Raw genomic sequence first — 14,406 nt, 5'->3', positions numbered from 1 at the left:
TTTTTTAAAATTTATTTTAATTGGAGGCTAATTACTTTAAAATATTGTATTGGTTTTGCCATACATCAACATGAATCTGCCACAGGTATACACGTGTTCCCCATCCTGAACCCCCCTCCTTCCTCCCTCCCCGTACCATCCCTCTGGGTCATCCCAGTGCACCAGCCCCAAGCATCCTGTATCCTGCATCGAACCTGGACTGGCGATTCGTTTCTTATATTATATTATACATGTTTCAATGCCATTCTCCCAAATCATCCCACCCTCTCCCTCTCCCACAGAGTCCAAAAGACTGTTCTATACATCTGTGTCTCTTGCTGTCTCACATACAGGGTTATCGTTACCATCTTTCTAAATTCCATATATATGCGTTAGTATATCGTATTGGTGTTTTTCTTTCTGGCTTACTTCACTCTGTATAATAGGCTCCAGTTTCATCCACCTCATTAGAACTGATTCAAATGTATTCTTTTTAATGGCTGAGTAATACTCCATTGTGTATATGTACCACAGCTTTCTTATCCATTCATCTGCTGATGGGCATCTAGGTTGCTTCCATGTCCTGGCTGTTATAAACAGTGCTGTGATGAACATTGGGATACACGTGTCTCTTTCCCTTCTGGTTTCCTCGGTGTGTATGCCCAGCAGTGGGATTGCTGGATCATAAGGCAGTTCTATTTCCAATTTTTTACGGAATCTCCACACTGTTCTCCATAGTGGCTGTACTGGTTTTCATTCCCACCAACAGTGTAAGAGGGTTCCCTTTTCTCCACACCCTCTCCAGCATTTGCTTGTAGACTTTTGGATCGCAGCCATTCTGACTGGCGTGAAATGGTACCTCATAGTGGTTTTGATTTGCATTTCTCTGATAATGAGTGATGTTGAGCATCTTTCCATGTGTTTGTTAGCCATCTGTATGTCTTCTTTGGAGAAATGTCTGTTTAGTTCTTTGGCCCATTTTTTGATTGGGTCATTTATTTTTCTGGAATTGAGCTGCATGAGTTGCTTGTATATTTTTGAGATTAGTTGTTTGTCAGTTGCTTCATTTGCTATTATTTTGTCCCATTCTGAAGGTTGTCTTTTCACCTTGCTTACAAAGCCACAGTCATCAAGACAGTATGGTACTGGCACAAAGACAGAAATATAGATCAATGGAACAAAATAGAAAGCCCAGAGATAAATCCACTCACCTATGGACACCTTATCTTTGACAAAGGAGGCAAGAATATACAATGGAGAAAAGACAATCTCTTTAACAAGTGCTGCTGGGAAAACTGGTCAACCACTTGTAAAAGAATGAAACTAGAACACTTTCTAACACCATACACAAAAACAAACTCAAAATGGATTAAAGATCTAAATGTAAGACCAGAAACTATAAAACTCCTAGAGGAGAACATAGGCAAAACACTCTCCGACATACATCACAGCAGGATCCTCTGTGACCCACCTCCCAGAATATTGGAAATAAAAGCAAAAATAAACAAATGGGACCTAATTAAAATTAAAAGTTTTTCTGATTTCTTATTGCATTTGGTATTTTTTTTTATTTTTTATTTTTTTAATTTAAATTTATTTATTTTAATTAGAGGCTAATTACTTTACAATATTGTATTGGTTTTGCCATACATCAACATGAATCCACCACGGGTGTACACGTGTTCCCAATCCTGAACCCTCCTCCCACCTCCCTCCCCATACCATCCCTCTGGGTCATCCCAGTGCACCAGCCCCAAGCTTCCTGTATCCTGATCGAACCTGGACTGGCAACTTGTTTCATATATGATATTATACATGTTTCAATGCCATTCTCCCAAATCCTCCTCCCCCTCCCTCTCCCACAGAGTCCAAAAGACTGTTCTATACATCTGTGTCTCTTTTGCTGTCTCGCATACAGGGTTATCGTTACCATCTTTCTAAATTCCATATATATGCATTAGTATACTGTATTGGTGTTTTTTTTTTTTTTTTTTCTGGCTTACTTCACTCTGTATAATCAGCTCCATACGGTATTATATCCTAAAGATTCATCCAGATCCTTTATAACTTAAATTCTATTTGTTTTCACTATTATAGCCTGAAGTTTATGAGTACAGCACCATTCATGTATCCATTCTATAGCTGATGGACGTTTGTGTTGTTTCCACATTATTCTTCTAAACAGTGTGATGATAAATTGCCAGTCTCTTGGCACATGGGTGAGAGAGTTAAAAGCAGTAATCTTACAACCGGGAAATGAGTACAGGGATAAATAAAATGTTTTCCCTGAGGTGTGTGAAACACAGTTTTAGGGTGACCAATTTCCAAAGCCTTTGCTTCTATGTATGCTCCTTCCTAAAATTAATCTCCCTGAGAACTTGCCTGAGATGCAGGTCTGACTTGCTCACTTCCCCTGTAACAAGCCTCTTACCTCGCTTCACAAAAGACGTGCTGCTCACTATTGGCCCATCTTACTTTAATGCCTTATTCAGGGGCATAATAACCTCTCAGGTACCAAACAGTAGGACAGTTGAAAGCATTGGTCTAGGATAGTACTGAGAAAGCTAATTATTTGAATGTCTGGCATCATGAGTGAAATTGTGTACCCCTCAAATCCATATGTTGAAGTCCTAATGCCTTGTACCTTAGTACTGCGACTATATTTGGAGACAGAGTTTATAAAGAGATAATCAAGGTAAAACAAGGTCTTTAGGGTGAGTCCTAATCCAATATGACTGTTGTCCTTATGAGAAGAGGAGATTACACAAACGGTACAGAGGGAAATGATGTGAAGAAAAAAGGAGAATGCTGCCATCCATAACGGAGAAGGCAATGGCACCCCACTCCAGTACTCTTGCCTGGAAAATCCCATGGATGGAGGAGCCAAGTGGGCTGCAGTCCATGGGGTCGCTAAGAGTTGGACACGACTGAGGACTGAGCGACTTCACTTTCACTTTTCACTTGCATGCATTGGAGAAGGGAATGGCAACCCACTCCAGTGTTCTTGCCTGGAGAATCCCAGGGACGGGGGAGCCTGGTGGGCTGCTGTCTCTGGGGTCGCACAGAGTTGGACACGACTGAAGCGACTTAGCAGCAGCAGCAGCAGCCATCCATAAGCCAAGGAGAGAAGCTTCAAGAAAAAAGCAACACAGCCAGCACCTTGGTCTCACACCTCAAGCCTCCAGACCTGTGAGGAAGCAGGTTTCTGTTGCTCAGGCCACCCAGTAAGAAGTTCTGCAAATCTGGTGGTCTTTAGTCCTTTGATTTCAGTTAATTCAGTCACTCAGTTGCGTCCGATTCTGTGACCCCATGGACTCTTTAATTTTCTTGAAGACATCTAGTCTTTCCCATCCTATTGTTTTCTTCTATTTCTTTGCACTGATCTCTTAGGAACAGTTTCTTAATTTTGATCTCAACAATTAGGAAATATAATCTTATTGAACCGTCTCTGTCTAAATCATCTGAAATATTTTTTGGAAATATATATTCATATGACTTTGGCATATATCTTGAAAGTAGCTCAAATATTGATTACAATTATGTATTGTAATTGGCAAATTTTTTGTAGTCCCATCTACTTATTGGTACTAATACATTTTCTCAGAGCTTACATCTGTAAAGACAAAACATAGGAAATGGTGCTTGATTCTCTAATTCTAGCAAAAACAATATCAATAAATTAATTCACTAATTTAAAAGGATCATTTCACTTGCAAATCAACACCACAATGAGATGCCACCTCACAGCTATCAGAATGGCTATTGTCAAAAAGAGCACAAGTAACTATTCTTGGTGTGGTGACAAGTGTTCCCACTTTGTACATTGTTGGTGGGAATGTAAATTGGTGTAGCCACTGAGAGAAACAGTATGGAAATTTCTCAAAAAACTAAAAATAAAGCTACCATATGAGCTGGTAGTTCCACTCCTGGGTATGAAAGTGAAAGTGTTAGTCACTCAGTCATGTCCAACTCTTTACAACCCCATGGACTGTAGCTGGCAGGGCCTCTCTGTCCATGGGATTCTCCAGGCAAGAATATTGGAGTGGGTAGCCTCTCCCTTCTCCAGGGGATCTTTCTGACCTAGGGATCAAATCAGGGTCTCCTTCATTGCAAGCAGATTCTTTACCCCACTCCTGGGTATATATCTAAATAAAACAAGAAAAGTGATTCAAAAAGATACATGCATCCCAGTGTTCCTAATGGAATTATCTATAATTGCCCAGATATGGAAGCAGGGTTTCTCAGGTGGTGCTAGTGGTAAAGAATCCACCTGTCAATGCAGGAGATGTAAGAGATGTGGGTTCTATCCCTGGGTAAGGAAGATCCCCTGGAGGAGAGCATGGCAACCCACTTCAGTATTCTTGCCTGGAGAAACCCCACTGACAGAGGAGCCTGCCAGGCTGCAGTCCACGGGGTCACAAAGAGTTGGATAGGAATGAAGTGACTTAGCATTCATGCGTGCACATGGAAACAACCTATAGATGTCCATCCACAGATGAATGGATATTGAAGATGTGGTATAGATAGTTAGATAGATAGAAACACACAATGGAATACTACTCAGCCATAATAAAGAATGAAATTTAGTCATTTGCAACAACATGGATGGACTTGAGGACGTTATGATAAGTGAAGTAAGTTAGAGAAAAGCAAGTACTATATGATATCACTTATATGTGGAATCTAAGAAATATAACAAACTAGTCAATATAACAAAAAAGAAGCAGACTCACAAATATAGAGAACAAACTACTTAGTAGTTCCCAGTGGAGACAGATAAGGAGGAGGGGCAACATAGGGGTAGGAGATTAAAAAAAGTATAAACTAAATTGATTCTCTAATTCTAGCAAAAACAATATCAATAAATTGATTCAATAATTAAAAAAAGTATAAACTAATATGTATAAAATAAGCCACAAGGTATGTTGTAGAGCACTGGGAATATAGCCAATATTTTAAAATAACTATAAATGAAATATAAACTTTACAAATTGTGATTATATTGTACATCTGTAATATATAATATGGTACATCAATTATACTTAAATAAAAAAATGTAAGAAAAGGAAAAATTTACAAATCCAAAATTGTTAACTATTAGGCTAATTATGGTAACTCAATTAGATAGACTATTACTTAGTCATCAAAAGTGATCTTTATACAATGATCATTCATTGTAAGAAGAAAGATGTTCATAATAAAAGGTGAAACACAAAATTGAATAAAAATTCCAAATTCAGGGTGAAAAAAAAATCGTTTCACTGAGATAATATTATTTTTTTCTTAATAGTATGTAGCTAATTCAAACATATTCAATGTTGTTTTTTATTGTGTACTATTACTATGTAAGGTTAACTCAATCATATAAGTAACATTTAAAGACTTATTGTCACAGGAAATTTTAGAAATTATAATTTAAAATTATAATCTTGATTATATTTTAAGAAGGAATGTTAATAAAAGACTTCCAAGTCTAAAATATATGAAGGTAAAATTCAGTTTAAAAAGTAGACTTTAAGAAGATACAGGAAAAAAAGAAAAAGTAATTCTGAAAAATTTTATTGTTGAAATAAGTAAGTAATTTAGTGTTTTCTAAATAGTTGTTGGTGAGTTTTTCATTTACATTCCATTGGAAACATTCAACAAGGTGATGTAATCTTTCATTTAAAAAGATCATATTCACCACATAACAAACATGTATTATTTGCAACTTTTTAAGCTTAGGATAAAAATTTTGGATGGCAATTAGAAAAATATAGCAGAGGGTGTACTTTTCCAAAATTCTCTTAGATGTATCACAAGCAAAAAAAGTTTGAAGAACACTGATCTAGATTTGATAACTAAAAATAGAATTGCTAACTCATAAAGTATGTTTATCTTCAGCTTTACAAAATAGTGCCAGGCTGCATAGATACACATATTGGCATGTTGAAATAGGTTTTTTCCCTTGTATCTTCATCAAGATTTGGAATTTTCAGAGTTTAACAAATCTTTTTTTGAATCAATATGGATGTGTATACATTGGTGTCTTGTGCTTTTTTTCTCATTGTGCTTTTAAGTTGGATTTCCCTATTTACTAATTAGGTTAAGCATCTTTTCATATGTTTATTACCGTATAGGTTTCCTTTTCTATAGAGTGCCATTCAAGCTTTTTCAGATAGTTTTTTTTTTTTTTTTTTTTTGAGTAGTTTGTGTTTTTCTAATTTCTTTGAAATAATTCTTAACATTCTGGCTACTACCTCTTTTCAGTTATATGTATAGTATCAAGATACTTTCAATTCATGACTTATATTTTTATTCTTTTTTAGTGTTATGTGACGGAGAAGGCAATGGCACCCCACTCCAATACTGTTGCCCGGAAAATCCGATGGATGGAGGAGCCTGGAAGGCTGCAGTCCATGGGGTTGCTAAGAGTCGGACACGACTGAGCGACGTCACTTTCACTTTCCACTTTCATGATTGGAGAAGGCAATGGCAACCCACTCCAGTGTTCTTGCCTGGAGAATCCCAGGGACGGGGGAGCCTGGTGGGCTGCCGTCTATGGGGTTGCACAGAGCCGGACACGACTGAAGTGACTTAGCAGCAGTGTTATGTGACAGACAAAAAGTTTGAAGGATTTCTTTGAATCTTAAGAAATCCTTTTCTACTTCAAAAATCATAAAAATATATTGTCATCTTAAAGCTTCCCTTTCACATTTAATTATTTAATCAACCTAGAATTGATTTTCATACTTGCCATGTATGTATTCAATTTCATTTTTTTTTCACATAGATAATTATTATAGTTCCCTTTATTGGAATACACCATCATTTATTTGTTCATTGATCTAAAGTGCCAACTCTGTTATAAATCAGCTTTGCAAATACATATGTGTAGGTCTGTGTCTGGGCTATTGTTTTACAGACTAACTCATCACTTTCTGTGTAGCAGAAATTCTGTTTTCAGTTAAAGCCTATTTCCTTCTGGGCATACTGTGCTACCACATTTCCCAGCCCCTCTTGCAATTGAATGAGGCCATATGACTGAGTTCTATAGGGGATGTAGACAGATGTTATATACATGACTTCCACACCTGGCCCCAAGTTTCTCACAAGATCCTTCATAGTCTCTCTCATCTCGAGTTTGTGCCAGGTGTGGAGGACCCAGTAGAGCACTGTGAGTCCATAATCAATGGCAGAGTCTAGGCAGGAGTCTGGGATTTTAAACATCCCATGATCCTCCTCCCAGTGCATTTTCGTGTATCTCTCCCTCCTCATCTGCTCCTAGTGTGCCTTGGACGTTTGGTTTTATTATCACTTGTTTAAACCGATACAGACAATTGAGACTCAAGTGCATGAAGGTACGTGAGAAAGTAACCAGGTCAACTGCAAAAAACAGGTGTTAACGGTGCCAGGATTGAAACGCATGTCTTTCAAATATTTAGGATTTTTATTCTAGGCACAGCTCTGTTCCAGTGAATGGTGAATACTGTCAGGAGTTTCCTCATTCTTTTCTACCTGAAAAGAAATCACATTAAGAATTCTTTGAACTTAAGGGCAAATGTTTCTGATGTTGTTTTTATAGTCCTTCACTGATACAGATAAGATGTCTATGCTGCCTAGAGCAGTTGGAGGCAGCATTGTGAGCACAGCTTCTGAAACCAGCTTTTTTTTTTTTTTTTGTCTGCAATTCATCTTAATTGTGGCACACAGAATCCTCTCTGGTTACAGCCTGCGGGGATCTTTCGGCTGGGACTTTGGAACTCTTAGCTGTGACACACGGGATCCAGCTCCCTGATCAGCCACTGGACCACCAGAGAAGTCCGGCAAAGCAGCCTGGCTTTATACCTTGGCTCTCTTGCATAACTTGGTGTTGGGCAAGTTACTTAACCTCTCTGTGTCTACTCATTTAGCCATAAGATGGACATGATAATGATCTCATTCCATAGGGCTGATATGAGGAGTAAATGAGATGGTTTATGTAAAGCACCTCAAACAGTTAGGCAGCCTAGATGTAGCAAGTCTTATTAAATGCGGGTTATATAGTGTCAGAAATCCGAACTAATGACATATACTTGAGGAGACAAAAAATAGGTGGACAAGATTAAAAATTCAAATTGATGAATAATTGTGGAATTAGAGATATGTTGCTCTAATAGGATATTCTGGTAAAAATTAAAATATGTACTGGTCTTACCATCTGATGTATTTGTATCTGGCTATTAGGAAAACTATAGAAAAAGCCTATACACAGTGAGTTTTTTTTTTTTTTTTTTTTAAGACAGTAGCCAAAGGAGCTTAAATTATTAATGTCTTCCAGTGAAAAGTATTATTGTATTTGAAGAACTATGAAGTGAATGACTCTTTGATACATTAGTCAGTTCAGTTCAGTCACTCAGTCGTGTCCAACTCTTTGTGATCCCATGGACTGCAGCACGCCAGGCCTCCCTGTCCATCACCAACTCCCGGAGTTTACTCAAACTCATGTCCATCGAGTCGGTGATGCCATCCAGCCATCTCATCTTCTGTCGTCCCCTTCTCCTCCTGCCCCCAATCCCTCCCAGCATCAGAATCTTTTCCAATGAGTCAACTCTTCACATGAGGTGGCCAAAGTATTGGAGTTTCAGCTTTAGCATCAGTCCTTCCAATGAACACCCAGGACTGATCTCCTTTAGAATGGACTGGTTGGATCTCCTTGCAGTCCAAGGGACTCTCAAGAGTCTTCTCCAACACCACAGTTCAAAAGCATAAATTCTTCGGTGCTCAGCTTTTTTCAAAGTCCAACTCTCACATCTATACATGACTACTGGAAAAACCATAGCCTTGACTAGATGGACCTTTGTTGGCAAAGTAATATCTCTGCTTTTCAATATGCTATCTAGGTTGGTCATAACTTTCCTTCCAAGGAGTAAGGGTCTTTTAATTTCATGGCTGCAATCACCATGTGCAGTGATTTTGGAGCCCAAAAGAATAAAGTCTGACACATAAGCACATGCAATTTACAACTAGAATGTTATAATAAAGGGTACAAATAGCCTTTGTCAAAATGGAGATAAATACTTGTTCTAAAAGCTTCCCTCAAATACTGTCAAATATATTTTAAGGTGGTCATTGCATAACTCAGAAAAGACAAAGTGGACAAGAGAATTAAAAATATATGCTGTTTATTGTCAAAATTGACAAACTTAATTTCCTTTAACAGGAATATTAATTTAAGGATCTCTATAAAGCCATCACTATTTTGTGAGTATAAAAAACAAGAGTCAAAGACAACTGTTAGTGGGAAAAGGACAACAATTCTACATGCAGGCCAGATTCCTCACCCACAGAATCACAATGACCTTCAGAGCCCTAGGCAATAACAGACATGCAGTACCAACTCAACAGATCTTGGCCTAGTCGGTAAGATTGGCTTTGCGCTATCTTTCCAAGCACTTGAAGAGTTCTGTTTGTTGGAACACTTGCTGATTTGAATAGTGAAATTTTAGATCATTTATGGGATTAGAAACAGGATCACACCTGCTTTTGAATTACACTAGGTTGAAGCCATGGTCCCTACAATGCCGGCCTCAGGTATGTAAACTCCTGCCAATAGCTTGGGCAGGAGACCTAAATAAGCTCCTTATACATGACCGACAGCAAGGATGTGAAGGTCTTCCTGAACGAACATTATAATGTGGACGCTATGCTTTCTCCTTAGCATTAAAAGATAAAGATCTAGCTAGTTGGAACAAGAGAAAAAAATAAAGGCCTTTATTGTTCCCTGGGGACAGGTGTCCAAGGATGAAGAAAGCTGGGTGTGCATGCACTGGTTATCTAGATCACAATTTTCATTCTCTAGTCTGTACTATAAACTAGATGTGTGTGTGCACTAAGTCGCTTTGGTAATGTCCAATTCTGTGTGACCCCATGGACTGTAGGCTGCCAGGCTCTTCTGTCCATGGGATTCTCCAGGCAAGAATACTGGAGTGGTTTGCCATGCCAGTGGGATGATCCAGGGGATCTTCCCAATCCAGGTATCAAACTCAAGTCTTTTATGTCTTATGCATTGGCAGGTGGGTTCTTTACCACTAGTACCACCTGGGAACCCCATAGACCAGATATCCATAGCCAAAGGAGACCTTGTAAATAGGCCCATCTTAAAAATTGAAAGTAATGGTGTGCAGTTATCTTTGAATTTTCAGGTTAAGGAAGTTTCCTTCAGTTCCCAGGAAAGGCCAAGGATGAGATAACACTGATATGGTGAGATGGTGATATCTGAGATTAAGTATATGTAAAAGTAAAATGAAGCTAGATTATCAAGTGAATGTGAAAGGAACCTGAACTCACTTATCCTTGTATACATTCACCATTCACTCAATAGAAGAGAAATCAACTACATGCAAAAAAATCAGCATTTTCCATTTTTCTAGTTTAAAGATAAAATTAAATACTTATGAACTAGAAAAACTGAGCAGGTATTGTACCATATTATTTAAAACAATACTGTGGTTACTGAAATGGTAGTTCAAGTTTTTGCCACCTCTCTGAAACAGAAGAGTGGAGAGGATGCAAAGAAACAGAAGTTTGTGACTCTGTTCCCAATGCAAGATTCCTTATTCACTTTTGCATGAGGTTAGGATCTAATTAAGCTCACCCACTTGATTAATTTTATACTCCTGTATAAGAACTCTTCAACTTTGAGTAGGGGCAGGAAATGGGTAGTATGGGCTTTTGGAAATTTCGATGGGCTAAAAAGCATTCATATAAGATTCTGTGATTGAGAGGATCACACTGAAAACTTATAGAAAAAAAGCCATATGAAAATCAAACTAGGCAAAGTGGGTTTCTACAGTCTATTAGCAAGACTACCTGGAAAACTTGTGGAGTCAAATAAAAAACTAAAGTGTATTGCTTCTTTTCTTATTCTATTCCATTCCATTTTATAAAAACTGTGGTAAATTCAGACAATGTATTCTCTCGCTGGTCATCTCTCAATAGCCCCAAATAAGCCCTTCAGTTGGGGTGGCTGTGAATATGAAACCCAAGGAAGATGATTTCAGTTTGGTGTGCCTTGCGGAGAGCAGGCAAGGCAAACTACAATGACTTTGGGCAGCTGTGAAGTTTTTATTACCCAACCATAAAAAGGACTCTTTCAAGTGCTTCCCTTTTAGCACTCTTCAATGACTGTTGTGCCAATCAAGGAGTAAAGCTTTTTCTTAACAAGTCGGAATCCTGAGCTCAGGATCAGAGTTCGCCTGAGGCCAGAGGAGAAGCGACCTCGACTAAAGAAAAAATCCCTGAAGCTCGTCCATGAACAGTTCTCCTGCTTAAACACAAGGGTGAGCTCAAAGGTGGGCACCACGCTAGAATCACACACAATCCTATCCAGCTTTTTACATACATTTTCAATTTCCAAGTTCACGTGCATAACACAGCCCCGCAGACCACAGGGCTCCGTGGAGGAAAGTCTCAGGACGTCTTGAGCAATCCTCTGGGTCAGTTTTTCAGGAACAAGGACTCTGGAACAGCCAAGTTTGGTGTGCTTAGATTTGGACAGACAGTTCTCCAGCATTTTAACCAAACTCTGGCAAGTTGTCTCCTCAAATACCACCTCATTGAGGTTGGGCTCAGGAACAACATAATCCCAGTAGTCAAAATCTGTGGAAAATGGAAGTTTAAGATTAAAACAAACAAACCAACCCAGGGGCAGGAAAAACACACCCAGATTTGGCAACACTGTTTATTTCTATCTATCAGATCTACTTGTTCTAATATTTGTTTGGAAGTCATTTGATCTCACTTTGCTGTTAACTTTCTGAGTAATAAAGCAAATCAACTGACCTGAGACTGAAAGTTCATCTATGAAATAAAGGTTTTGATAAATAGGGTAGGTAGGCCATAACCATTTTTCAATAAACTTATATGTGTATACACACACACAATCTTAAAGACTATGTAACCAAATCTATTCATGGCTATTTTCGAATACTAGTGATTTTCTTTTCTATCCTGCTCCCTGATTTGCTTATGGGGGGTTTCAAGTTTCCTTTTATAGAGACTATGCATTAGGTTTGGACTAAAAATGTTAATAATATTTTTGGACTAAGGATTATTACTTTCTAAGAATTCATTCATTTATTCTTGTAAAACAGTTTTTTCTTTTTTTGCTATTATTCTTTAGTGATGAACTTAAAATGACCTTGATGATGAGCTATATTAAACATCAATTAAATTTGTGTTTTCTTTAAAAGTCTTTACTGGAATGACCTGTAGATCCCTATTTTAGCTTCAACCTCTTTGATTAAAAATTGCCCACAGAGAAGACTTCTGAGGTTCGCAAGGATATTTATAACTGGCTGGGTGGGTTTTTTTTTTTGGAGCCAAGCAAAACAAAATAGTCCTAGGAAAACAAAATTAGATTTGCTCAAAGGAAAAGAGATAGCTCTGCATTTGGTCACCTACCTTCCAAATTAATCCTACCCCTTGGCAGGATGCCACACCACACACACAGTCAACTGAGCAGGTCACAGGCAGATGCCCTGTGGGCTCCCTGCCTGAAGTCTTCTGCACCTTTGTTGGCTACTATATCACTTATACACTTAGGTCACAGTGTGTGTGTGTGTGTGTGTTTAAATAAATAAAACAAATGCACTCCAAATTATAAGGCTCTTTTTTTAAATCTATATTGAAGACAGAGAATTTTAGAGCTTTGGCTTATAAAATTAGATTATCAACCACTTCACCTTCTAAATGAGGAAGGCCCAAACGATCTTAAGCAATTGATCTATGCCCACACAGATCCTTAGTGGCAGCACAGCATGTTAATTTAGAAACTGTTTAAAATTACAAGACAATATGTCCAGCATCACTGCAGTTTTAAAGCTTCCCTTTGGCATTAAAAAATGAAATAACGGGTATATCCACAAATAGAATACTACTCAGCAACCAAAAGGAACACATACTGATAGAATCAACAGCATGAAATGGATCTCAAAATCATTAGGCTGTGGGAAAGAAACCAGATACAAAGAGTACATATTACATGATACATTTGCATGTAGTCCTAGAGGTAAAAGTAATTTATAGTGACAAAAAGCAGATCAGTGTTTCCCTGGAGACAGGGGAGAGGTAGAGTGGGTACAGCAAATGGGTATGTGGGGCTTTGGGGGCAGAAGGTGATGGTACTAGTTACACAGGTGAATGCATTTGTCAAAACACACATAACTGTATACTTAAAATTCATCATAACTTCACAACAATGTAGGGTAGGGACCTGTATAGTTTTTAATCCCAAGGAGTCTATCAGCCACAGACTAGACCAGGTATCCCTTGGGATTTTATTTTTTGCTTCTTTTGATTCTCACTATCATAGACAGAAGATGCTGTTTTAAAGAATCTCTTTAAGATGGATTTTATCGCATCTCCAAAATTCAAGGAGAGGGTCGACAGGCATGCCCGCCAATCTCAATCCATCCAGGGAAGGCGGCCTTTGGAGGGAAGAAAGGGAGGCGGTTGGGAAACTCACCATTTAGCAGGCTCCCCGGGTGGAAGCCATGGTCCAGCAACTCTGAAATGCTGGCCGGGTTCTTACTGCTCAAACTGCCAGTTGCAACCATGGTCAACGGCTCTGTTTCCCTCGCGGGGCGGAACGGCCTTTCCGGGGCGCTAGAAAAAGGAGGCAAGAAGGACCGATTTGCAAAAGCAAGCAAGACGTGCAGGAGCTCCTAAAATGCCCAGCGTCCCCGGAGCGAACAAGGAGAGGCATTCATTTTCCAAAAGGGTGGACTCGGCCTCTGCAACTCTGGTTCACAAAACCCCGGGAGCAAAGACCCCAACTAACAGCCACAATCAACTAACTCAAAGTTGGCAAAACTTGGAACCGATTCGCCCCGCGGAGCTCACCCCTGAGCCCAGAGGAGCGGAGACCCCCGCCCCCATTCCTCCCACCCAGGCAGCCCCCGGCCTCACATGCTGGGGGTGCGCCGGGGCCGACGTGCTCGCTGGTCCAGCAGCGGGTAAATCGAGGCCGGCCTGGTCTTCAGGAACCCCCTCCCTCGGGGGCTCAGTGACCTGCGGGCCCAAGCAGCCACCGGCACCTTGCTCGTCCCGCCCCGCGGTTCAGGCTCCACTAAGCTGCATCGCCGCGGGGGTGGCGAGCCCTTTATATGCCCAGCCTCCTCACCCGGCCCCGGCCCGCCCACCTGCACCGCCCCGCCCCGGGCCCGGGCCCCGCCTCCCCGGGGTCCGGTTGCATCTCCACCCGCACACTTCCAGCAGCCCCAGGCGAGCCGCTGGGAGTTGAGGAAAAGTTTGCGGCAGGGTTGACACCTGTTGTTTCTTGGGTGGGCTACGGGTCACCACGAGTGCAATCCTGGGTGCACGACTCTCCCCAAAGTGATCGCTCGCCTCCGCCACCAACCTGGATTCTTTGGTGCGGCCCCTCTCCCCAGCGTGTGCACACACACT

General features: G+C 39.9%; 1 protein-coding gene across 1 annotated transcript; it reads right to left on the bottom strand.

Annotated features, from left to right (window-relative positions):
- Nucleotides 1–9,105: 9,105 nt before the first annotated feature.
- On the bottom strand, nucleotides 9,106–14,087 carry DDIT4L (DNA damage inducible transcript 4 like). The gene is made up of 3 exons (XM_006052486.4): nucleotides 13,909–14,087; nucleotides 13,466–13,605; nucleotides 9,106–11,598 (listed from the first exon to the last, which is right to left on the bottom strand). The coding sequence occupies exons 2-3, from the start codon at nucleotides 13,554–13,556 to the stop codon at nucleotides 11,108–11,110; spliced, it is 582 nt and encodes a 193-aa protein (XP_006052548.1). The 5' UTR covers nucleotides 13,557–13,605; nucleotides 13,909–14,087; the 3' UTR covers nucleotides 9,106–11,107.
- Between the last annotated feature and the right edge of the window lie 319 nt (nucleotides 14,088–14,406).

Source organism: Bubalus bubalis, chromosome 7 (assembly GCF_019923935.1).
Source record: "Bubalus bubalis isolate 160015118507 breed Murrah chromosome 7, NDDB_SH_1, whole genome shotgun sequence".
In the NCBI taxonomy this organism is placed as follows: Eukaryota; Metazoa; Chordata; class Mammalia; order Artiodactyla; family Bovidae; genus Bubalus; species Bubalus bubalis.
The sequence above is the reverse complement of the archived record's forward strand: the minus strand, read 5'-3'. Positions and strand labels throughout refer to the sequence as shown.

Excerpts from the sequence above, each read along its gene's own strand:
- DDIT4L (XM_006052486.4), bottom strand. The coding sequence starts at position 13,556 with ATGGTTGCAACTGGCAGTTTGAGCAGTAAGAACCCGGCCAGCATTTCA. Across the intron at positions 11,599-13,465 it reads CCCGGGGAGCCTGCTAAATG|ATTTTGACTACTGGGATTAT; the intron begins GTGAGTTTCCCA and ends CATTTTCCACAG.